This window comes from Sus scrofa, chromosome 1 (assembly GCF_054392235.1).
Source record: "Sus scrofa isolate SSC_HxYL_T2T_F1_AM1 chromosome 1, Sscrofa_HxYL_maternal_Yorkshire_Landrace_v2.0, whole genome shotgun sequence".
Classification (NCBI taxonomy): domain Eukaryota; kingdom Metazoa; phylum Chordata; class Mammalia; order Artiodactyla; family Suidae; genus Sus; species Sus scrofa.
In genome coordinates this window covers 246,428,017-246,453,603 of record NC_139383.1, presented here as the reverse complement: position 1 = coordinate 246,453,603, position 25,587 = coordinate 246,428,017, and the positions used below count along the sequence as shown (strand labels likewise).

Below are 25,587 nucleotides of genomic sequence, written 5' to 3'. Positions count from 1 at the left end.
GCAGATTTAGGGGCAGACAGTTAAAGGAAACTTCCCTGGGAGACATGAGCTAGCAGAATACTGGGATCATTAAGATGGTACTTTGTGATCTGGTTCCCCAGCCAGCGCCCATATTAAAGCATCAAGTTTGCAGAGGAGGCACTGCTCTATGAGTAGAAATGACAGCTGACTGAGAAGACACAGAAAGGCCTTGAAAAAGTGAGTCTAATTATCCTAAACGCACAGCTTTGTCATTTTGTAGAGGGGCAAAGAGCTCCACACACCTTAATATTCTGAAAGGCCGTACCCAATGGTGAATGACATCACAATAATTACCTTATAAAGAATTAAATTACATTGCTTATCCTTTGTCTAAAATGGGCATGGAAATATTTATATAAAAGACTTCATCTCAGGAATTATTTTTGCAGGAATTATTTTTATTATTTTAAAAACAGAAATAATTCACATCCCATAAAATTTGCATTTTTAAAGTATACAATAAAGTAGTTTTCAGTATATTCAAAGACTATACCACTATTTAATTCTAGAACATTTCATCATCCCAAGAAGAAACCCCATATCCATTCCAAACTTTGTTGCTTTCCATTCCAAACTGTCCCCGGCCCCTGGCAAAGATTAATCTATTCTCTGTCTCTATGACTTTGCCTGTTCTGGCACTCCTTATAAATAGAATCATACAATATATGAAGAATCTTGTAGCTAATTCCTTGTGTCTAGCTTTTTCACAGCATAATGTTTTTAAGATTTATGCATGTTGTGTCATGTTGCATTACTTTATTCCTTTTTATGCCTGAATAATATTCCATTGTATGAATATACCACATTTTGTTTATCCATTCATCAACTAATGGGCAATTAAACCAATTGTAAAAAGAATACTTTTTGTTTTATTTCAAACCCATCTTACCTCCAGAAAGCCAAGAAATGGTATACCCAGAATGTCTTCCCCCTGGCTTTATAGCCCAGTCTAGCATAAGCTAAACTACTCTAACTTAGGGTGTTAATAGTCTTCTTGGGCTGCCATAACAAAATACCATAGTCTGCACACAACAAAGCAACATAATTTATTTCTCACAGTTTTAAAGGTTGGCAAGTTCAAGATGAGGGTGACAACATTGTTGTGTTTTGGTGAGAACTCTCTTCCTGGGTTGCATATGGCCACCTTTGTGCTGTATTCTCACATGGGGGGCGGGAGGAGGGGAAAAGAGAGAGGAAGAGAGAGGAGACAAGAGGCAGAGAGAGAGACAGAGACAGAGAAACTCCAGTGCTCTTGTGCCTCTTTTTATTTATTTTAATTTATTGTTTTAAATTTTTTATTTTTTTTGTCTTTTTGCCTTTTCTCGGGCTACTCCCGTGGCATATGGAGATTCCCAGGCTAGGGGTCTAATTGGAGCCATAGCCACCAGCCTAAATTTTTTAATGGCTGCACCTGTGGCATATGGCCAGGGGTCAAATTGGAGCTGGAGCTGAGGCCTATGCCACATCCAAGCCACATCCAAGCCACATTTGAGACCTATGCCACAACTTGCTGGCAAGCTGGGTACTCAACCCACTGAGAGAAGCCAGGATCCTCACAGAGACTATGTGGGGTTCTTAATCTCCTTAGCCACAGTGGGAACTCCTGGTGTCTCTTTTTATAAGGGCACTAATCCTGTCATGATGGCCTCATCTTTGTGACCTCATCTAATACTATTTACCTCCCAAACACCTCATCTCCAAAAACCATCTCATTGGGAGTTACGGCTTAAACATAGGAATTTGGGAGGGGACCTGATTCCGCCCACAGCATAGTGACTTTTTGATTTTTGTTTTCAGTGTTCTGCTCTTTCTCCCTGTAATCTGGCTTCTGTTGATAATCAGGTATATCTACTTCTTTCCTTCTGGGTTCCTGAGCCCCAAGCAAGTTAAGGGATGTGACAAAAAGTACTCATTTTAGGTGAGTTTGCATATCCTATCACAGTTACTCTTTATGGTAGCCAGCTTCCGAGATAGCCCCTGATGATCCCCTGCACCTGGTGATCACATCCTGTACAATCCTCTCCAAAACCGTGTTAGTGCTGGTCTTTGAGAGCAGCAGATACAGCAGAAGAGGTAGTATCTTACCTCTGAGATTGGGTGATAAAAGACTGCCCTGGCTTCCATTTAGGCAGCTCTTTCTTTGTCTTCCTGTCTGTCTGTCTGTCTCTCTTGTCACCTACTCTGTGGGAACCAGTTATCATATCATAAGGATACTCAGATAATCTGGGGAGAGGCTCACGTGATAAGGAACTAAATTCCCTGGCCATCAGCTGGTGTAGAACTTAAGTCTGCTTGCTAACAAAAATGTGAATAAGCTTGGAAGCAAATTTTCCAACAATTGAGCCTTTAAAAGAGACTAAAACCCTCCCAACAGCTTGACTGCAATCTTAGGCACCTTACCGGAACCACTCAGCCAAGCTGAACCTAGATTCTTGACCTAGAGTAACAGAGATAATACATTGTTATCATTTTAAACCGCTTAGTTTCGAGGGTAATTTATTATGCATCAGGTAACTAATACACACTGTGATGTGCTCAGGGCTGGTATTATTATCCCCACTTACTGAGCAGAAAACTGATAAACCTCTAGACAGTTTCTGCCTAAGTCTGTGTATCAAATCTTGTGCCTTTTATGGGTGTATATTTTAACATGTACACTATTGAGCTTCAATTGGCGATTTTATAAAAATATGAATTTATCACCTTTATTTTTCTCCTTCTTATCTCATTCTTGGGCCTTTTCCAAGTATTTGAAATTGCTGTAAACAATGCCTGTGATTTTTTTTTTAATCCAGTAAATTTATGTTGTATTTTTTTCTTGCACATTTTTTTTATTAAAGTATAGTTGATTTGCAATGTCGTGCCAATTTCTGCTGTACAGCAAAGTGATCCAGTCATACATATGTATACATTCCCTTTCTTATATCATCTTCCATCATGGTCCATTCCATGGTCTCTAATATCCAAGATACTGGATATAGTTCCCTGTGCTACACAGTAGGACCTCATGGTTTATCCATTCTAAATGTAATAGTTTGTATGTACTAACCCCAAACTCCCAGTCCATCCCACTCTCTCTCCACTCCCCCTTCCAATTTTATCATTTTATGAGTTTTTCAGTTAATTCTCTTGGGTTTTCTGGATACAACAAATACATTTTAAGGTGGAATATATGAGTATGTACAAAATATACATGCTTTAAAATATGTCATAATGATAAGCACGTAAAGTTCTTAAACTTGAAAATCACTGATTAAAGATAATACGTGAGGCAATCATCAGTTTGGGAGAATCACACACAAAACTCTTTTTGGAACTCATCTTGTCTAAGGTGGCATTTAAGTTGTGACCATTGATGTTCGAGAAGAAAGTGATTGTATTCAAACTCTTCCTGAGGGACTGTGTGTATATTAGATACAGGGTCCATAAATGTATCTGAATGGAAAAAATTGGGCCATATTGGATATAAATTCAAACTACCCAAGATCATACTAATTAAAGTACAGAGGAGCAAATGACCCCTGATTTAAGAGTTTATTTTGCCACATTTTCTTTTCTTTGCTTTTCTTTATTTTTTTAAAGAACATTTATTTTATTTTATTTTTAGATTTTTTCCAGTGTAGTTGATTTAGTGTTCTGTCAATTTCAATTATACAGCAAAGTGATCCAGTCATACACACATGTGTATATTCTTTTTCTCATATTATCCTCCATCATGTTGCATCATAAGTGACTAGATTTAGTCCCCTGTGCTATATAGCAGGATCTCATTGCTTATCCACTCCAAATGCAATAGTTTGCATCTATTAACCCCAGACTCCAAGTCCATCCCACTCCCTCTCCCTCCCCCTTGGCAACCACAAGTCTGTTTTCCAAGTCCATGAGTTTCTTTTCTGTGGAAAGTTTCGTTTGTGTGTATATTATATCCAGATATATGTGATATCATGTGGTATGTGTCTTTCTCTTTCTGACTTACTTCACTTAGTATGAGAGTCTCTAGTTCCATCCATGTTGTTCCAGATGGCATTATTTTCATTCGTTTTTACGGCTGAGTAGTATTGCATTGTCTGTTTGTACCACATCTTAATCTACTCATCTGTTGATGGACATTTAGGTTGTTTCCATGTCTTGGCTGTTGTAAATAGTGCTGCAGTGAACATAGGGGTGCATGTATCTTTTTGAATGAAAGTTTTGTCTGGATACATGCTCAGGAGTGGGATTGCTGAATCATATGGTAATTCTATTTGTAGTTTTCTGAGGAACCTCCATACTGTTTTCCATAGTGGTTGTACCAGTTTACATTCCCGCCAACAGTGTAGGAGGGATCCCTTTTTTGCTGCACCCTCTTCAGCATTAGTTATTTGTTGACTTGTTAATGATGGTTATTCTGATTGATGCGAGGTGGTACTTCATTGTAGTTCTGATTTGCAGTTCTCTAATAATAGGTGATGTTGAGCATTTTTTCATGTTCCTGCTGGCCATCTGTATATCTTCTTTGGAGAAATGTCTATTCAGGTCTTCTGCCCATTTTTTGATTTTTTTTTTGTTGTTGAGTTGTGTGAGTTGTTGGTATATTTTGGAGATTAGGCCCTTGTCAGTTGCATTGTTTGCAACTGTTTTATCCCATTCCATAGGTTTTCTTTTCATTTTTTTATGGTTTCCTTCCTATGCAAAAACTTGTAACTTTTGTTGATTTTTTTGTTTTTGTTTCTATTGCCATGGGAGACTGACCTAAGAAAACATGTGTATGGTTGATGTCAGAGAATGTTTTGCCTATGTTCTCTCCTAGGAGTTTGATGGTGTCTTGTCTTATGTTTCAGTCTGTAATACATTTTATTTTTGTGCATGGTGTGAGGGTGTGTTGTAGTTCCATTGATTTACATGTGGCTGCCCAGTTTTCCCAGCACCACTTGGTGCAGAGGCTGTCTTTTTCCCATTTTCTATTCTTGCCTCCTTTGTCAAAGATTACTTGACCTTAGGTGTCTGGGTTTATTTCTGGGCTCTCCATTCTGTTCCATTGTATGTCTGTTTTTGTGCCAGGACCGCACTGTCTTTAATACTGTAGCTTTGTAATATTGTCTGAAGTCTGGGAGAGTTAAACTCCCTGCTCCCCCGCCCCTCTCCCCGCCCCCCGGTTTGCTTTGCCAACTCTGGGTCTTTTATGGTTCCACATAAATTTTTGGATTATTTTTTCTAGTTCTGTGAAAAAATGTCATGGGTAATTTGCTAGGGATCACATTAAATCTGTAGATTGTTTTGGGTAGTACGTCCATTTTAATGGTGTTAATTCTTCCAATCCAGGAGCATGGGATATCTTCCCGTTTCTTTGAATCCTCTTTAATTTCCTTGATTAATGTTTTATAGTTCTCAGCATATAAGTCTTTCACTTCCTTGGTCAGGTTTATTCCTAGGTGTTTGGTATTTTTGAGTGTGATTTTAAAAGATATTGCATTTTTTTTTTTTTTTGTCTTTTTGCTATTTCCTGGGCCACTCCCACGGCATATGGAGGTTCCCAGGCTAGGGGTCGAATCGGAGCTGTAGCCACCGGCCTATGCCACAGTCACAGCAACGTGGGATCCGAGCTGCGTCTACAACCTACACCACAGCTCACGGTAACGCCGGATCGTTAACCCACTGAGCAAGGGCAGGGATCGAACCCGCAACCTCATGGTTCCTAGTCGGATTCGTTAACCACTGTGCCACGATGGGAACTCCGGTATTGCATTTTTTATATTCCTTTTCTAATATTTCATTGTTGGTATATAGAAATGCAACAATTTCTGAATGTTAATCTTGTATTCTGCTACTTTGCTGCATTGATCAGTTGAAGTAGTTTTTAATGGAGTCCTTAGGGTTTTTTATGTATAGTATCATGTCATGTGCATATAGTGACAATTTTACCTCTTCTCTTCCAATTTGGTTACCTCTTATTTCTTTTGTTTGTCTGATTGCTATGGTTAGGACTTCCAATACCATGTTGAATTAAAGTAGTGAGAGTGGGCATCCTTGTCTTGTTCCAGATTTTAGTGTGATGTGGGTTTGTCATAAAGGGTTTTTATTATGTTGAGAAACATTCCCTCTTTACCCACTTGGGTAAAAGTTTATCATGAATGGATGTAGGACTTTTCAAATGCTTTTTCTGCATCTATTGAGATGATCCTGTGGTATTTTTACTTTTCTTTTGTTAATGTGGTATATGACATTTATTGATTTGTGGCATATGTTGAACCATCCTTGTGAATATGGGCTGAATCCCACTTGGTCATGGGGTATGATCTTTTTTATATGTTGTTGGATTCGATTGGCTAAAATGTTGAGAACTTTTGTGTCTATATTCATCAAATGTATTTGGCATTAATTTTCCTTTTTTAGTATCTTTGTCTGGTTTTTTGCATTAGGGTGTTGGTGGCTTTATAGAATGTCTCTGGAAGTGTTCCTTCTTCAACCTTTTGGAAAAGTTTAAGGAGTATAAGCTCTTCTTTGTATGTTTGGTAGAATTCTCCTGTGAAGCCTTCTGGTCCTGGACTTTTGTTTGTAGGGAGTGTTTTTATGACATATTCAATTTCATTTCTAGTTATTGGTCTGTTCAATTGATCTATTTCTTCTTCTTCTTCTTTTGCCTTTTTAGGGCCACACCCGTGGTAAATGGAGGTTCCTGGGCCAGGGGTCCAATTGGAGTTGTAGCCACCAGCCTATGCCACAGACACAGCAACACCAGATCTAAGCCACATCTGTGACCTATACCACAGCTCACAGCAACAAGGGATCCTTAACCCACTGAGTGAAGCCGGGGATTGAACCTGCATCCTCATGGATGCTAGTCAGATTCGTTTTCCTCTGAGCCATGACGGGAACTCTTATTGATCTTTTTCTTCTTGATTCAGTTTTGGTGGGCTATAAGTCTCTAGAAGGTTGTCCATATCTTCTAGGTTGTCAAGTTTGTTGGCATATAATTAGTCATAGTATTCTCATGGTTTTTCGTATTTCTTCAGTATCCATTTCTATTTCTCCTTTTTCATTTGTTTTCTTTGATCTTTTTGTCTTTTTAGGGCTGCATCTGTATCATACAGAGGTTCCCAGGCTAGGGGTCTAATCGGAGCTGTAGCTGCCAGCCTACACCACAACCACAGCCATGCAAGATCCGAGCCATGTCTGCAACCTACACTATAGGTCATGGCAATGCCAGATCCTTAACCCACTGATCGAGGCCAGGCATCAAACCCTCAACCTCATGGTTCCTAGTCGGATTTGTTTCTGCTCTGCCACAATGGGAACTCCTTTTTCATTTCTTATTTTGCTTATTTGAGTTCTTTCTCTCCTCTTCTTGGTGATTCTGGCCAGAGGTCTGTCAACTTTGTTTATCCTTTCGAAGAACCAACTCTTGGTTTTATTGATTTTTTTCTAGATATTTTTGAATATCTATTGATTTCCTTTCTGATCTTTACGATTTCCTTTCTTTTGCTGACTTTAGGTTTTGTTTGTTCTTTTTCTCTAAATCTTTTAGGTGGTAGCTTAAGTTGTTGATTTAAGATTTTTTTCTTTTTTGAGGAAGGCCTGTATTGCTATGAACTTCTCTCTAAGCACTGCTTTTGTGGCATCCCATAGATTTGAATGGTTGTGTTTTCATTATCATTTGTCTCGAGGTATTTTTTAATTTCCCCATTGATTTCCTCATTGACTTTTTTTTTTTTAAGTAGCATGTTATTTAATCTCCAAGTAGTCAGTTTTTTCTCATTTCTTTTCCTGTGATTGATTTCTAGTTTCATGCCATTGTGGTCAGAGAAGATATTTGAAATAATTTCTTTTTTTTTTTTTTTTGTCTTTTGTCTTTTTGTTGTTGTTGTTGTTGCTATTTCTTGGGCCGCTCCTGTGGCATATGGAGGTTCCCAGGCCAGGGGTTGAATCGGAGCTGTAGCCACAGGCCTACACCAGAGCCACAGCAACACGGGATCCGAGCCGCGTCTGCAACCTACACCACAGCTCACGGCAACGCCGGATCGTTAACCCACTGAGCAAGGGGCAGGGACCGAACCCGCAACCTCATGGTTCCTAGTCGGATTCGTTAACCACTGCGCCACGACGGGAACTCCTGAAATAATTTCTATACTCTTCAATTTGTTGAGGTTAGTTTTGTGCCCCAGTATGTGGTCAGTCATTGAGAATGTTCCATGTGCACTTGAAAAGAATGTATATTCTCATTTTTGGGATGTAATGTCCTGAAAATGTCAATTAAGTCTAACTTTTCTACTGTGTCATTTAGGATCTCTGTTGCCTTATTGATTTTCTGTCTAGAGGATCTGTCCATTGATATGAGTGGGGTATAAAAATCTTCTACTATTATTCTATTGCCATCACTTTTTCCTTTTGTGTCTGTTAGATTTGTTGTATGTATCTGGGTGCTCCTATATTAGGGGCATATATATTGATGATTGTAATATCCTATTCTTGAATGGATCCTTTTATCATTGAATAGTGTCCTTCTTTGTCTTTTTTTTACGGCCTTTGTTTTAAAGTCTCTTTTGTCTGATATGAATAATGCAACTCCTGCTTTCTTTTCTTTTCCATCAGCATGAAATATCTTTTCTTATCCCCTTACTTTCAATTTATATATGTCATTTGCCATAAGGTGAGTCTCTTGTTGACAGCATATTGTACACTCTTCCTTTTTTATCTAATCTGCCATTCTATGTCTATTTTTTTTTTGTTGCTATTTTAGGGGCACACTGGTGGCATATGGAGGTTCCCAGGCTAGGGGTCCAATCAGAGCTGTACACAGCCACAGCAGTGTGGGATCTGAGCTGAGTCTGTGAACTGCACCATAGCTCATGGAAATGCCAGATCCTTAACCTGCTGAGCGAGGCCAGGGATCAAACCCGTGTCCTCATGGATCCCAGTGGAGTTTGTTAACCACTGAGCCATGAAGGGAACTCCCACTCTATGTCTTTTGATTGGAGCATTCAACCCATTGACATTGAAGGTAATTATTGATAAATATGTACTTACTGCCATTTTAAAGCTTGTTTTCCAGTTGAATCTATGTTTCTCCTTTGTTCCTTTCTTTTTTTGGTGGGACGATTTCCTTTTATTTTATGCTTGTGTCTTTTTTCTTTTTAGTTTTTGTGGATACACATTTTCAATTTCCTTCTGACTCTGAGATTCTAGGGTGTGTGGTTCCTGGTAACTATGGCCACATCTCCATTTTGTTGTTGTTGGCTCTTTGGCATTCTCTTAGAGCATTATCTGCTTCAGCCCTCCTCAGTATCTTCCATTTATATTTTACTCCCATGTCTTAAATAAAACATTCAGTCAATTCAAATGTAAATTCAAAACTAGTTACATTTCATTGTCTATTGCATGAGGTGCACAGTTTAATTTGTAGACAAGTGATCAAGTAAGTAAATATGACAGGCACTTGGACATGCCAGTGTTTCATTGTTTTACTACAACTCTTGGAGCAATGATATCTCTTGAACAGTGCCTGATTAATTTTAGTATGATTTATTCAATTATAAAGGAAAATAATGTTCTATTCTAAAAATAATTATGGGAACTTGCAGTGGTGGTTGAATAATTTGAGAGAAACATATTATAGCAATATAAAACTTGTCCTTGCACCTCTCACATGAGTGAATTTGTTTTCCTAGAACAAAACATGAAACACCACTCCTGTGCTCATGAAAACACTTAGCAGAAACCTGTGTCTGCATCATGTGGTGTGATCCTGAAGTTTTTATGTTTTCACTTAGGTTTGGCTCAGAAATGAATAAGAACAATTGTACAGAGCCTTGTCTATTTATTTACTAATGAACTATCAGGAATGACAGGCAGATTACTTTTTGTGTGTGAAGCAATATGACTTCTAACTAAATGTTTAAGAAAAGACTCATTCTTTTGCAAGTACTATGATTTATTTGGTTCATTTGAGAGACAGGATTAATTTTAGAGTGTGGAGCCCAATTCCCTAGTGCAAACCCCAGATCATTTATTATCTGTCTGACCTTGGTTAAGTCACTTAAATCTCTCTATGCTTTAGTTTCCTTATCAGCAACAGGATGATGAAAACAATAGCAGCTACCTTAGGATCATTATGGGTATTGAGTTAACATAGGGAAAAAAAAGGAAGCATAAAGAAAGCACTATGTAAGTGTTAGGCATTATTATTTATTTATAATAATATTAAGTTTTTCTTTTTTCCAATTAATAAGTATTATTCATTGGACATGAAAGCTTATGCTACTGACTTAAGGAAAGGTGGTTGTTTCTTCTTTTAACAAGGATATTTTTGAAAGGAAAGAAAAAATTATTACTTTTACTCAGTTTGAAGAATTATGAAGAATTTTGAATTTTCATTATTAGTACAGGGAAGATGTTTCTTCAGTGGTACCAGTTTAATCACTCATTGGAACCCAATGAGATATCAGAATCTTTTTTTTTTCTTTTTTTTCTTTTTAGGGCTGCACTTGCAGCTAAGTGTCCAATTGGAACTACACCTGCCAGCCACAGCCACAGCCACAGCAAGGTGGGATTTGAGCTGCGTCTGTGACCTGCACCACAGCTTATGGCAATACCAGATCCTTAACCCACTGAGAGAGGCCAGGGATGGAACCCACAATCTCATGGTTCCTAGTTGGATTCGTTTCCACTGCATCACAACAGGAACTCCCATAGAATCTTAATGTTTATGGATATTACCATGAAATTTAAAGTACCTCAAAGTTTCCTGTTATTAATTTCAAATTAGAGAAAATGTGCATTTAAAAGATGACAGAAATGAGAGGTTTTTTTTTGTGTGTGTTTCTTAACATTGAAAGGTACATATGTGTGTTCTCACCCTTATGGGAACTTGGAGAATTGTTTTAGGGAAAGTCCTCAGACGCCTTCCTTGCCTTTGTTAACATTAAAAAGCACTCTCCATGGTATGCTATGTGAAATGCTCAAAATCTCTAACCCAGGTCATCTTTAATAGTGTGCACAGGCCACGTATACTATCTGGGCCTCCCATCTGGGGAGCAAAGATAATACTTAGGATTTAAATTTGAACGTTACTTTGCTTTTAATACTGGCCTTTCCATATCTGTATAAGACTATCTTATGTTTCTGTTTATGCTCTTCTGAGGTTGATGACTGTCCCGTTTATTCAACAGTTCTGGGGAAGGGGAAGCATGTTGGCTGCAAACCTACTTCTCCTAATTTCCTTCACTTTCTTGCTATTTTCCCCTCTCACTTGTCTTCCTTATAGCCCCCCCCCGTTTTTATATTGAAATATAGTAACTAGCCTAACAGAAGAGTTTGAAATGGACGGAAGAATTGATGCTTTTGGAGGGCATATATATAATATTGAACATGGATTTTGTTAAGTCAGATTTTTTTTTTGAAAAAAGAAGGCTAATCCAACCAGAAGACCAATTAAAAATGTTGCTTAATAGAGATTTTTGATGTTTCTGCCTATAGAATTATTTTCAAGAACGTGTTTCTTAGCGGTACAATTTGTTTTTGTTGGTAGAATCATTGAGAGTGATTCTCTGGTGTCCATATTTTTAAATCACCACATCACAGGTGAAACTAATATTTGGCCAAGGCTGTGAACCAATTTTCTGGGTCAGTGGTTCTCAGATTTTAAGTGCAGAATCATTTGGAAGATTTGTTAGATTGGTGAGCCACACCCCTGGAGTTTCTGATTCAGTGGGTCAGGGTTGAAGCCCCCTAAATTTCTAGCAATTTCCCAAATAAGGCTGATGCTGCTGGTTCAGGAGGCATCCTTTGAGAACTAGTGATTTAGGTTATACAGAGATCCATTGTCCTGAAAGAGGCTATTTGACTCCTGAGATCTAGGTAAACGTTTGCTTAAGGTTGCAAACATCCTACACCACAGTTTTGATGGATTTTGGGGTGGGGCTTTCGTGCTCATGCTGCTCCTGTGTTCTCCTAACTCTTTCTCACATGGTCAGTGTTAACTCAGCCTCTTCTTCAAGTTCATTTGGGAGCAAAACACCCTTCAGTATAAAGGTTTCAGGATCCCTAGAAAGGGCTTATACCACAAGTCTTTCCACTGGCTACCCTAGAGCTTTCACCTCACTGGCTCCTACCTCTCTCCATTTTTCTGCCTTCTCTCTCTTCCTCACTGTCTTCCTTACTCACATGTCAGGAGGAAGAAAAACCTATCCCTGTCTATGAAAAGTGGCAGAACTGTCACATGTTATTCTGCAGATTTTTTTCTCCTGTAAGAGTTTATCAACATATTATCCCAAACAAATATGGTTCCTTTCTGGGAGTAATTCTGGTGCCAGATGTTAAGATAATGATTACTTTTACCTCATCATTATTAAATATGCATCAAAATGATAGCACTGTAATAATTATCTGGATTTATCCATTACCGTTTTTCTAAGAATGTCAGAATTACACTCTGATATCTTTAGATCTTTGCCCTTGTCATCTTTACTCTTTTGCTTTATTGTTATGTTCTGGAAATTTATGTTTATTATGTGTGTTTTAGGAAGTTCCATTTGCTGCCTCAGCCTGGTTGGGAGGGCTGGACCAGTAGGTGGGGAGGGACGGGGTGGCATTAGTGGATGGATATGCAGGGCTAAGGTAAATTTGAGAGTCGAATTTTTGTAAACTTCATAAAAAATGCATTTCCCAATCTATTCTAATAAATTTTTGTCCTCTTTCTCCTTTCCGGGGTTTGTTCCTTGGGTAATTATTCTCATGTTAGTGTGGAATGCATGGAATTCAGTTTCTGTACGACCTTAGATTGGATGTAGTTTAAAAACTTTGTAAAAACTGCAGACATTAAGAGAATGTTGATTTTGCCCACTTGTGTCTCTGTCTTTTTTTTTTCTTTTTGGGCCACCCCATGGCATATGGAGTTCCTGGAACAGGGATCAGATTTGAGCTGCAGTTGTAACCTATGCCACAGCTACGGCAGTGCCAGATCCTTTAATTCACTGTGCCAGGCTGGAGATCGAACCTGTGTCCTGGCGCTGCAAAACTGTGGATTTGTTTATGCTCTGTTATAAATCCTCATGGTTAGTTCCATTTTATTAAGAAAGTTCTAGCCATCATTAAATATTTTCCAGAAAACATTTTCTGAAAGACTAAATAAGCTTCTCCTCCTTGGTCTCAGCCACCACTCCTTCCAGCTCTACCTCCTTCCTGGGCTGCTCATGTCACATGGGGCATGCAGGCCTGACTGCTGCCCAGGAGGAACTCAGTGCCTGGGGTGGGGTTGGGCTCACTACATTCTGTAAACTAACAAACAAAAAAATGTATCTAGGCCCTGAAAAAAAAAAAGGCACAAAAAAAGAAAGAAAAAAGATGAAAAATAAAAAGACTAAACCATAGTTTCATGACCTCTCAACAGAAAATAAATTATTTCCTTTGTACTTTGATATCATGTGAAAGATCAGAAAAAACTACTTTGAAAAACTTAAATGAAATACCTTTCAGCTATTTTGGCCTCTGTCTTTGGAACATTCTTTAGCAGAATTATACAAGCTAAGAAAATAAAAACATTTCAGAAGATAGCAGAGTTGAAGTTATCATTTCAAGTGTCCCATAGTTTAAGAATTATTTTATTAGTCCTGGTCCACCCTGTGAAATTTGAGCTCTTTGAATTAAACCTAAGTTTTTGTGATACTCCTTCATGAAATGGGAGAATCCATAGAACAAATACTTTCTTTCTCCTTTCCAGGGTTTGTTCCTTGGGTAATTATTCTCATGTTAGTGTGGAATGCATGGAATTCAGTTTCTGTACCACCTTAGATTGGGGGAATACATAGAAGAAATACTTCTATTTGGGACCCTGGAACTTTTTAGGTTTCAAAACAAAATGAACAAAATATTGGAATAGTCTGAGGAAATTCCTTTCGCTGGTTGTAATTATCTTCTAAAAACTAACTAATAATTTTCTTTTCTTTTCTTTTTATGGCCACACCTATGACATAGGGAAGTTCCTGGGCTAGAGGTTGAATCCAAGCTGCATCTGTGACCTATGCTGCAGCTTGAAGCAATGCTGGATCCTTAAAGCACTGATTGAGGCCAGCAATCAAATCCATATTCTCACAGGGACTATGTTAGGTTCTTAACCCACTGAGCCACAGTGGGAACTCCAATAATTTGCTTATTACTGGAATCTATGAATTGAAAACTTAAAATACATAATGAAATCTACATTGTTTTGAAAAGTTGTCTCTAGGGGTCTGGCATTCTCAACAATTGTGTTGGTGGGCAGGAATTCTGTTTCACTGTATGGTGCAAATATGGCCTCTTACTTTTTTTTTAAAGCTAACTTTTCATTTTATTCACTCATCTTCTACAATATTAAAGATTTGCAAATTAGGGAATACATGTGACAACATTAGAAATCCTGATTCTGTATTTCCGATTACTACATTCGTAAAAAAAACCAAAAAGATGAATGTCCTAGTTCATTGCTAAGCCGAGACTCTTGAGTATTGGTGAAAAAAGCCTTATTTGAATATCTCATCCTTTGAATTCTGAATTCTATAATGCTTTCCAGAGGAATAGGAATGGCTTTAGAATTTTATAGATCTCCTTCTGACTGATCGAGTTTGTCTCATTTTGTATATCTGGGAATAGAAAATTTAATCTTTTTTGGTCTAAAGAAAGAATTAATATTTTAACATCTCATATTACAGAATTGGGAACAACTTTCATGCTACATAGCAATGTACATTTCTCCATTATTTGGATGAATATAAATGTATCTCTGATCTAAAATGTGCAGACTGCACTCCCTAGAGCTAAAAGTAATTTTTGAGTATTTGAGATAAAATTCATAGGCTCTCCTAAGAAAAAAAAATCTATTGTGGTCTTAGAGCATGAACTGCCTATTGTTAGAATACAAGTTTGGAAAAAAGTTGAGTGTGTCCTAAACAGCTCTAAAATAATTAGTAAATTGATAACAAGGAAATATTGATGTAATTATCATTCCAATATTACCAATATTAAAATGAACATAGCTGCCTAATAGTTGCTTGTAATTATTTATAATTTATAAATTCTGCCTATTTTCAAAAAGGCTTTGGGATATTTTTGGGTTAAAACTGTGTCCCTGTGCGCTTGCACACACACACACACACACATACACCCCTGCACAATTTTAAATTATACTAAAAAAATTTGTTCAGAAACCAGTCACAGAAAGAGCAGAAATGGAACTGAGGTCAAACCGATTACCACAGTTTAACACTAAATGTAAGTTGAGCACACTGGCAGGGAAGTAAGATGGAAAATAAGAAATTATGGTCCTTTTTGCCTTTTAATAGGAGGCCTGGCAATTGGTTTTTTTTTTTTTTTTTTTTTTTTTTTTTGCTTTTTAGGGCCATATCCAAGGCCTTATGGAAGTTTCCAGGTTAGGAGTTGAAACTGTGCTGCATCCTGGCCTACACCACAGCCACAGTGACACAGGATCTAAGCTGTGTCTGTGACCTACACCACAGCTCATGGCAATGCTGGATCCTTAACCCACTGAGCAAGGCCAGGGATTGAACTCACATCCTCATGGTTACTATTTGGGTTCATTACCACAGAGCTGCAATGGGAACTCCAAAATACTAGATCAAACAAGTAAAACAGCTTTCTTTATCTCATCCAAGAAGGGATATGGTAGGATTCTTTTCCAAATTTGTTTTAGCAATATATTTGATCACAATAGTGTCTTTGCATTCTTTTGAGAAACATGCTCTAACAAGTTTATCTCTGACTTTTAAAACCTTTGTGCAACCACAATGCAAACTGATCTTTCTAAAAAGTTGTGTTGATAACTACAGGCAAGCTCAAATGGTGCTTGTCATCTCCAATTCCTTAATAGTTGCTCTGGATGCTAAAATAGAAAAGAAATATTTCCTATTTCTTTATTCTCCTCTCTTGTCTCTAATTATTAAAAAATTAGAGACAGATTATATAATCTTGGCCTTCCCTTGACTGTGTTGCTGGGGATATTCAAAAGCTTTCCACAGTACCTTGTGAGGTACTTTAAACACTGAAAGATACAAAAGGCAACCCAACCTAAGACTCTTTTAGGAATTTATTTGATTTATTTTTATTTTTGCTTTTTATGGCCACACCTGCAGCATATGAAAGTTCCCAGGCTAGGGGGTCTTCTTGGAGCTGCAGCTGCTGGCCTACACCACAGCCACAGCATGGCAGAGTTGAGCTCTGCCTGCGACCTGCACACAGCTGATGGCAACGCCGGATCCTTGACCCACTGAGGGAGGCCAGGGATCGAAACTGCGTCCTCATGGATAGCCAGATTAGTTTCTGCTGACCCACAACAGGAATTCCCTGGGAATCTTCTTATGGACTGAAGAATCCTTTTAAAATGTGAGTGATTCCTCAACAGAGCAGACTAGATAGTCCAGAAATAAACTCAATTGCATACAGGAATGTAGTATATGTTAAAAGTGATATTTAAATCCTTGAGAAAGAGATCGTCGAATAAATGGTGTTGAGAAAACAAGGTAGACATTCAGAAAAAAATAAAGTTGAATCTGCAACTCACACCTGACCCAAGATAAATTTTAGATGGATCAGAGTTTTAACATGAAAAATAAAACCATGAAAAAGACTAAAAGAGAAAGGAAAAAAACATTTCTGTGGCCTGAGCTGATAAGCAATGTCCTTGTAAGTGACAGGTCACAATGAAATTGTGGAAACTTTGGTGGGAAAAGCAGGATCCAACTTTCCCTGAAGCTGGGAAATGGTATGGTTACGCAGACGAGCTAAAGGATATTTACCTCTGTCATGACAATAAGGAGCTATTAAGTTAAACATATAATCAAGTGTGGGATATTTGGGGAATAGTAGGAGAGCTGATAGGGACTAAAGGGAGAAATATTTGCATATATAAAGTGGGACCAAATTGAAGAGGATTATGGATGCCTAGATGAAGAGTTACCCTTGGTTCTCTTCTTATGGGGGCGCTTCTGCGGGTTGATAACCTAAGGTGCAGGTTTTCTCAACCTCAGGAGTATTGATATTTTTGATCAGATTTATTTATTTATTTTTTTTGCTGTGTCCATGGCATGCAAATGTTTTTGGGCCAGGAATTGAACCCATGCCCACAGTAGCGACCCCAGCCATGGCAGTGAAAACACTGGATCTTTAGCACACTGAGCCATCAGGGAACTCCTCAACTAAATAATTTTTTGATATGGGTCACTGGGCCAACGCCTCATAGGATGTTTAGTAGCATCCCTAGCCTCTACCTACTGGTAGCGTATCACCCTTTTCAAATTGCGACAACCAAAAATGTCTCCAAATATTGCCAAATGTATCATGGGGAACAAAATTACCACTGATTGAGAAATACTAAACTCCAGAATGACAGAATGATTGGTTTTTAGGGACTGTTCAGCTGTGGTTTAGAGAATGAACAGGAGGTTGGCAGGACAGGAGCCTGAGAGAATGTATCAGAAGCTAAGTATGGTCTGTTGTTAAAGCAAGGGCCTCACTACCACTAAAGTACATCTCCCTGTATCCATGACCTTGTACAATCCCCTCTTCCACTGACTTACGGTTTGGCCATGTGACTTGTTTTGATCAGTGGAATATCAATAAACATGGTAAGCGGAAGCTTGAAAAGCATTTGTGCATTGGGAATTAATCTCTTGGAACACTGTCACCATGTGACAAAGCTAGTGTGAGCCTCCTGAAGACACATGCCCAGCTAACAGCCAGCACCAACTTTCAGACCTGTGAGTGAGGCACTCTAAGACCATGCAGCCAAAATAAAGTTACCATGACTACATGATCCCAGGCAAGCCAGTAGAAAAACCGCTTTACCTGAGCCCTGCCCAAGTGGATGGTAATGAAATTATGCAAACAAAATGGTTGCTGTTTTAAATCACTAGGGGTTTGTTGTTATGCAGTGACAGATAACTGTTATGGTAGGTCTGGAGTAGATTAAAATCAGTGGAAATGAGATGTATACATAGACATTTGGAATAATCCATATTTCTTGATGAGTCTTTAATGAAGAGGCTTATTGAAAGGACAAAGCAGGTCAAAGAATATAAGAATTTAGAATTAAGTGCAAAAGTCAGAGTGAGTTAAAGGAAAGAAGTTGCATGAGCAGTCTTTAGGAAAGCACTTCTGCCTAAACAGTTAAAAAACATGACTAACTCAGAGTTCTCGTCGTGGTGCAGTGTTAACGAATCTGACTAGGAACCATGAGGTTGTGGGTTTGATCCCTGGCCTCGCTCAGCGGGTTAAGGATCCGGCATTGCCATGAGCTGTGATGTAGGCTGCAGACGCGGCTCGGATCCCACGTTGCTGTGGCTCTGGTGTAGGCCGGCAGCTACAGCTCCGATTCGACCCTTAGCCTGGGAATCTCCATATGCCGTGGGAGCGGCCCAAGAAAAGGCAAAAAGACAAAAAAATAAAATAAAAATATGACTAACTCATCTATTTTGAAAAATACAGATCTTTATTCATTGCTAACAGAATAATGATAAGATTTCAAAGATTCAGTTTCATATATATATTTGTAAAGCTTTAAAGACAGTCCCAGGCTAGCCACTTTTTAGTTTGTATGGTAAAACCAATCTTTAAACAGGAGAGCCCATAAACTCAATATCAGTAACAATTTACATTGCACTAATAAAATTCATTTCAGCGTATTAGCTATCTGCTTATATAGAACTACATTCACTTAGCAATTAGATTGCTAAGACCAGAACTTCTTAATAGGAAGCCTCTCATAATTTACCAGTTAAATTTACAAATGACGATTATCAGTGGCATTTACAGCTTAATAGAGGCTGCTAGTGTTGACATTATTTATTGCACTATTCAAGAAGAAACAGTTCCTCAAATGTTTAGTACTTAGCTTTCTATTTAAGAACACCACCTTGAGGAAATGTGTCCATCAAATCCATTATTTTTTTCTTATATTAAAGTAACAAGCATAAAGAGAACCCAGAATTAGAATAAATGGAAGAGTCATAACTAACAGAAATGGAAATAAATAAAAGTCTAAAAGGTGGAGGGAATTGATGTGAATAAGGTAAAAATAACCCAAATGAATTTTCTGCTATGAGAATCACCAGAGGGAACATAAACATTGACATATGACAGAGTGAAGGTCTCTTGAAAATTAGACAAGATTTGTAAAAAAGAATGATTGGATGAATTTTAAAGATCTAATACTCATTAAGCAGCCAGTATTAAGGAAACAATAGCATCCTTGAAATAAGTGTTAAAGATCAAAGTGTAGGGAGTTCCTGTGGAAGCTCAGCGGATTAAGAACCTGACAGAGAGTCCACCAGAATGCATGTCCGATCCCTGGCCTCGCTCAGTGGGATTTTGTGGCATAGGCCAGGCAGCTGCAGCTGCTATACTCCTAGCCTGGGAACTTCCATATGCCGCAGGTGCTGCTCTAAAAAGAAAGGAAGAAAAAAAAAAAAAGTCAAAGGGTAACATGCATCTGCATATATAATTTCCATAAGATTTGTTTAAAGGAAAAATAAAGCTACCTCCGTCCTTTTAACATATTGCTGCCTGCCAGAGTTCCCGTCGTGGCGCAGTGGTTAACGAATCCGACAAAGAACCATGAGGTTGCGGGTTCGATCCCTGGCCTTGCTCAGTGGGTTAAGGATCCGGTGTTGCCCTGAGCTGTAGGGCAGGTTGCAGACGCGGCTCGGATCCCGCGTTGCTGTGGCTCTGGCGTAGGCCGGTGGCTACAGCTCCGATTCGACCCCTAGCCTGGGAACCTCCATATGCCACGGGAGCGGCCCAAGAAACACCAAAAAGACAAAAAAAAAAAAAAAAAAAAAAAAAAAAAAAAATTGCTGCCTGTCAAGGGTTTTAGTTATTAATTTCCTCTTAGGTTGAGGAGACAAGGACTGAGAACCTTTATTTCGATCTGACGATCCGAAGGTCTTTGTGATTCCTACTGTGCCTTAACTAGTTGGACGGACATGCATTAAAGAAAGCCAGTAATATTAGAGAATGGGGTCTTCTGGTAAATCTTGTACTTTGGTCTGTGAGAAGTTACCCAATTTTCCGAAATCAGAAAAGAATAAAATACACATAACGTCAACCAATTTGGAATCCTACTCCTACCTTCTTTTCCCTTTTCTGTTCATTAAGTTAATTAGCGCCCTACGCTCAGGACTAAGTTCATTGACCGGAGCATTGTAAGCCCCGAAGGGCCTGACAATGCTACTCCCGACTCCCAGCTTAACCCCTCCAACTCTCAGATTTCCCAGACCCGGGCTCCAAAGCCCCATGCGTAAAGCAAAGCCGGGCTCCCGGAGGCATGGGAACCCAAGCTGGCCGCTCCTCCTACTACTCAAGGCAGAGTCGGCCCCTGGGGGAAGACGCGTGCGGCCGCAAGGGGCGCTCAGTCTTGGACGGGCACTGCTACGCCTTGCGCAGGGCCAGGAGCGCGCCCATACCGCTCCGGGGCTGGCTGAGCGCAGTGCCGCGTTGGAGGGCACGTTCCTGACCCATCCCGGAGTCTCGCCCTGCCCGGACGTAACAGCCATTGGCCGAGAGAGCCCGACTAGCTGAACTCGCCGCGGCTCACTGCGGCGTCAGCTGGCCCCGTTCTCCCCGCTGTCGCCGAGCCAGAGCGGGCCACGCGCCCCGTTGCACTCCAGAAAGGACGGAGGCGGACGAGGACCTGGAGGAAATGGCTCGGCTGCGCTCCGCCTTCGCCGTCTGCGATGCGACGGCGCGGGGAGCCAGCAGCGTGAGGAGTTCAGCCCGCGGTGAGCGGAGCTGCAGGTGTGGATGGCGGACGCAGAGGCCGTGTTGCAGCGGCTCGGCGCCCGCCCCTGCCAAGAGTTCGTGAGCTGGGGGCAGTGCCTGGGCTGGGGGCCGCGGGAACTAGTGCCCATCGCGGCCCCGGCGGTGTTGGACCCCGGAGACAGCAAAGACTACGAGGGGGACGAGCACTTGGCGGCGGCGCTGGCCGCCCCTTGGGACCCGGTGAGCCTGGGCGGAGCTTGGCAGGATATCCAGGCGCGACTCGGGAACAAGGCCAAGTTCACCTCTAGGTAGGTGTGTGGTTTGGAGAGCAGGTGGTGTTTCCTGCCCTGCCTGGGGTGCGGCCATCTCTCCCTCTTACTGCGAAGTGCGGAGACCCACTGGACCCTACTCTAAGTTGCTTCTTTTCTTCATTCACCGACTCCTTTAACTTTTCCAAGATGAGATCCTTTAGTGTTAGAGTTTGGGAGACAGTTTTAATTGCTCATATCTGAGCCGTCTTGCAAAAGGCACTTTGTTACACAGGCCAGTGTGAAAACCGCAGCGTCCGGAGATTCTTCTGCGATAAAAGGTTAAAAGTGCTCCCCAGTTCTCAGTGACTTAAATCACCGGCTGCTCCAGGCCTCCAGGCTGCACCCAGAGGGCACCCCTAAGCGGTGATAGTCGTGGAGCCCACCTGTTAGTTAATTTGGCATTCTCTATTGTAGTTTTTGTATTTGTTGTTTTTCTGCTACTATGTAGAAAACAAGACAATTGTGCATTTGTATTGCTGCACACAAATATTCATTGATGCCTACTATGTGCTAGACATTTTACAAGTTCATTTGTTTAATTTGCAGAATAACCTTGGGCCCATAGACTTTCCTATCTCTGATTGATGGAGAAATTTAGACGTAAAACCTAAAGGACTTGCCCAGTTAATAAAAGAGCAGCACTTAATCCCAGATGTTGTGAGCTGAAAAATTCTTAGGTTTTTATATCACAGAATAAAATGACAAATTACAATAAACTCTCATAGCTCCCACAGAGATAACATCAAGTTACTTAATTCTCAGGTGAAAGAGGATGCCTGCAGATTCAGGGCATGGAGAGAAATATACTCAGGTTTTACTGAGATTAATTTGCTTCTATCTCTGCCTGGAGTCAGGGTATATTGAGCTAGTTTCACTTCTTCCTCAGGTGCTGTCAATGTGTTCATACTATAACATTTTTTTTGCCCTCTGGATATTCATTGACATTTTATGAATCTCTGAGGGTGTTATTATTAGGCATATCTGAAAGGCATCATTTTGGTTGGCAGTTCATGTATTTGAGACCTAAGGCTAAGAAAAGGAAATAGCTCCAGAAGGCAGCAGTGACCTGCAGGGCTGGGAGTCCTCACTGCCTCCTCTGCTTGCTCAGCTTCTCCCTCAGTTTTTGAAAGTTCAGGAAGTGTTGGATATGGAAAGTGATTCATTGCAGAATAAGAGGGATGGTGTCTAGAAAGTGGGTGTGATACCCATCTTTTCTCCCGTTTACAAATGCATAAAAATGCAGTGTTGGAGTTCCCTTTATGGCTCAGCGGTTAACAAACCCAACTAGGATCCATGAGGATGAGGGTTCAATCCCTGGCCTCAGTGGGTTAAGGATCTGGTGTTGCTGTGAGCTGTGGTGTAGGTTGCTGACATGGCTCAGATTCCCGCATGGTTGTGGCTGTGGAGGAGGCTGGCAGCTGTAGCTCTGATTCAACCCCTAGCCTGGGAACTTCCATATACTGTGGGTGCAGCCCTAAAAGAAGCCAAAAAAAAAAAAAAATGCAGTGTCTCCACCAGGGAAGTAGAAAAACTTAAAAGTTGCTGTAGGACGTATACTTTGAATCATCTTTCATCTGTAACTTGGTTAGGTCCAGCTAGCTAAAAAGGTAACGACATCAGGAAAAAAGAGAGGTGAGCCCACTCTCATGTTTTACACACACACACACACACACACACACACACACTGAACTACTTTTCAGAGTTGTCAAGTCTCAGCAGCATATATTTGACATTTAATCTTTAAATGACCAAAATGACCTTTGTACATTAGCATATAAACCAGGCTTAATGTTATTGGGGACATTCTTATCACAGTGCCTTTCCAACTCGTCAGAAGTTATTAGATTTAATGGCACTGGTATCACCTGGTAGATTTGTGTCCCCATCTTCTTCGAGATTAACAAGCACAGTATTTGCCATCCTGTACTTGTTCAAGTGGAATAGAACTGAGTTGCTGCTTCGGATTGTAACCATGGCAGCTGTTAGCTGTTTTGGTAAATTGGGTTGCTTCTCTTCCACGTCCTCCTACAGCTGTTCACCTTCCCTCCCTCCCATTCAAATTAAGACCCTTTATTATTGATTAAGACCCTTTATTATTGACAGTGCCATTGCCATTATTCAGCCAAATTAATCCTGCAAACATTACTGAGTGCCTGTTTTATGCCAGGCACTGTCTTACTGTCCTAGGTCCCTGGGACAAAGGAAAGCAGGAGATGTAGTTTATGCCCTCAACAAGTTCACAGTGTGGGGGAAACACTTGAAACTTCCTTGAAGAATTTGTAAAGGCAAGAGACTTATTTGCAGGAAACTCCATGTAGTGTGAGCATAGCCTGACAGACTGCCTGCAAGCAGGAACTTTCTTTGAAGTGTTGAGTTTTTAATCTTTAAAAAAAAAATCATGTATTTCTTCATTTTACTCTGTAATATATTGGGGCTTGTTTGAACAAAAGTATTATATTTTCTTCCAGGGGGAGAATCGTCTCTCTGGGAAGGTGTGCTACTTCAGCTGGTGGCTTAGTTTCCCACCTGGTGTTCTGTCTTCCCTGTCCCTTCCTATCCTGGAGGGTATTCATGTACAGTTTGAGGAGAACTGATGACACTTATGAGAATGCTTGGTTCCTGTAGGGGCAAAATGTGGTGGTGATTTCCATTGCATAGATCATTCAAGCTCTTAGATCAAAATACGCAGCCCATTTGGGTTAAGCGCCTCGGTCATGAATAATTGTGATATTAGAAAATAATACTGCGTTGTGAAAGAATGAAAAATGGTCTCTGGGATGTGTTAACACATTCTTAAGTTCGTTTTCTCTTAGAAAACTGAGGGACTCTTTTTCTTAAAGGCTGGGGAGGGGAGCATCCTAAACAGTCATGTGACCCTTTAACCTGAGCCGGGCAGGTGTAAATGGTCCAGAGGGTCAGGATGGGCCCTCAGCCCTTCCTAGTAAGCTGGAACTAGGTCAGCCAGTAGGTGAAGGCATGGCAGTGTAGTTACACAAGAGAATCCCCAAGAAGAATTGTATCTGGTTAAAAAAAAAAATGCCATTAAGTGGGGAGATAATGTCTTGGAAGAAACAGTGAGTGGACTTGTAATAACCTAGCTTGGCTAATTTCTGGTGCTACGGGCATTATCTTGGTCAAAGGGAGGTTTGTACCCCCAGGTACTCAATAAATGTACTCGATAAATATTTGCTGAATGAATCAAATAAACTTGTTCTTGTTTCGTATACTGAGAATGCAGTTGGTTTGTGCCATGTGTGTTCTTTCCATTTCTTTGGTTGGTTCCTTCCCTATGCTTCCAAGTTCCTGGGAAGAGTTGGTGTGTTCTGAGATTGGCAAGCAGAGAAGGATATAGGGTGAGTGTGTGGTGTGCATGTGCATTGGGTGTTTGACCAACGCGGGGGCATGACAGAATTTATCCTCCAGTCAGAGCTGAAGTTTTTCAGAATTTTCTCACTTCCATTTGTAGTGATTTTGAGTGTCATTTGTGGACTGACTCACTCTGATAAATTAACTTAGAGCCCCACATTCTCAGAAACAGAAACACGAGGGTCCAGCTGTTACTGGAACCACAGTGAGTTTGTGACAGGGTACTGCTTTTGCCGCAAGAGCCAGATCAGGGACAGACCCGGGGTGGGGGCCTCTAGTGTAACAAGGGTTAGGGCGACTTGCCGAACAGGGCTGAGATTGTTCAGGCCCCAGAAGTGGACCTGTGTGGTCAGCTGTTGCACATGGTTTGTGCCTTTTTTATGCATACAACATCGAAGAAGAATCTTTTGTTGAATAATTTAGAATCAAGAGATTTAATTGAGAAAAACCAAAACTATCCCTATGCGATCTGTGTATGTGTTATCAGAATGCTGTGTAAAGATGATTGCTAAAATAGAGAGGAAAAGAGCAACAGTTGAGCACCGATCCTACTTAAGTAGGTTAAAAACATGTATCTACCAGTAGGCAGAGGCATAGTCAGCACTGGTCAGGGTTCCTTTCACATTTCCCTTTCTTGGGTTCCACTTGAGGGCTTTTTCCTCTGAGGATCTTCTTTTGTCATAGTACAGTTGCTTCACCTGCATGATATGGTGCTTGGCAGGATAGAAAGGGAAGAGAGGAGAGATGGATGCAGAGAGAGAGAGAGAGAGAGAGATAGACACAGAGAGTGGTCTGGAGACAGGGAGTGAGAGAGGGGGACAGGGTGAGAGGAGGCAGGCAGACAAAGAGACATCCATTGATTGATTAGGTTAGTGTCTCTGTTTCCCGTCTCTTCGTACTCAGTGAGTTTATGGCCCGAGGCAGCTTGAGTTGTGAGCGTTAAACCAGCTCGTCCCTGTTTGATCTCAGCTCTTGAGTATCTTCCATGTGTGAGCGTCTGGATGCTTTTGGACTGTGTTTACAGTGTTTGAAGATAAGTATATACATACATATTTTCATTTAAATGGCCGGTGATATCTGGTATTCGTCCAAGGTGATAAAGATTTGTTTCAACCTTGAGACATGATGGTAGGTTGAATCTCAGTCCCGGAAGAGATTCAGAGGTGTTTTT

At 40.3% G+C, this 25,587-nt stretch overlaps 1 protein-coding gene and 1 pseudogene across 5 annotated transcripts in view; both read left to right on the top strand.

Annotated features, from left to right (window-relative positions):
- LOC146407083 (uncharacterized) overlaps positions 1-12,837 on the top strand; it is a 203,646-nt gene extending 190,809 nt beyond the window's left edge. For all 4 annotated transcript variants that reach the window (XR_014823832.1, XM_084989489.1, XM_084989500.1 and 1 more), the window contains one exon: positions 10,474-12,837. Coding sequence is in view for 1 of the 4 variants with exons in the window: in XM_084989489.1 (XP_084845615.1) it covers positions 10,474-10,564 (91 nt within the window). In the remaining 3 variants the exon portion in view is untranslated. The remainder of the gene's footprint in view (positions 1-10,473) is intronic.
- Positions 12,838-20,527: 7,690 nt separating this feature from the next.
- Positions 20,528-25,587, top strand: part of LOC110255297 (ras and EF-hand domain-containing protein-like) — a 29,903-nt pseudogene continuing 24,843 nt past the window's right edge. The window contains exon 1 of the transcript XR_014823890.1: positions 20,528-21,047. The product of XR_014823890.1 is annotated as a ras and EF-hand domain-containing protein-like (transcript). The remainder of the gene's footprint in view (positions 21,048-25,587) is intronic.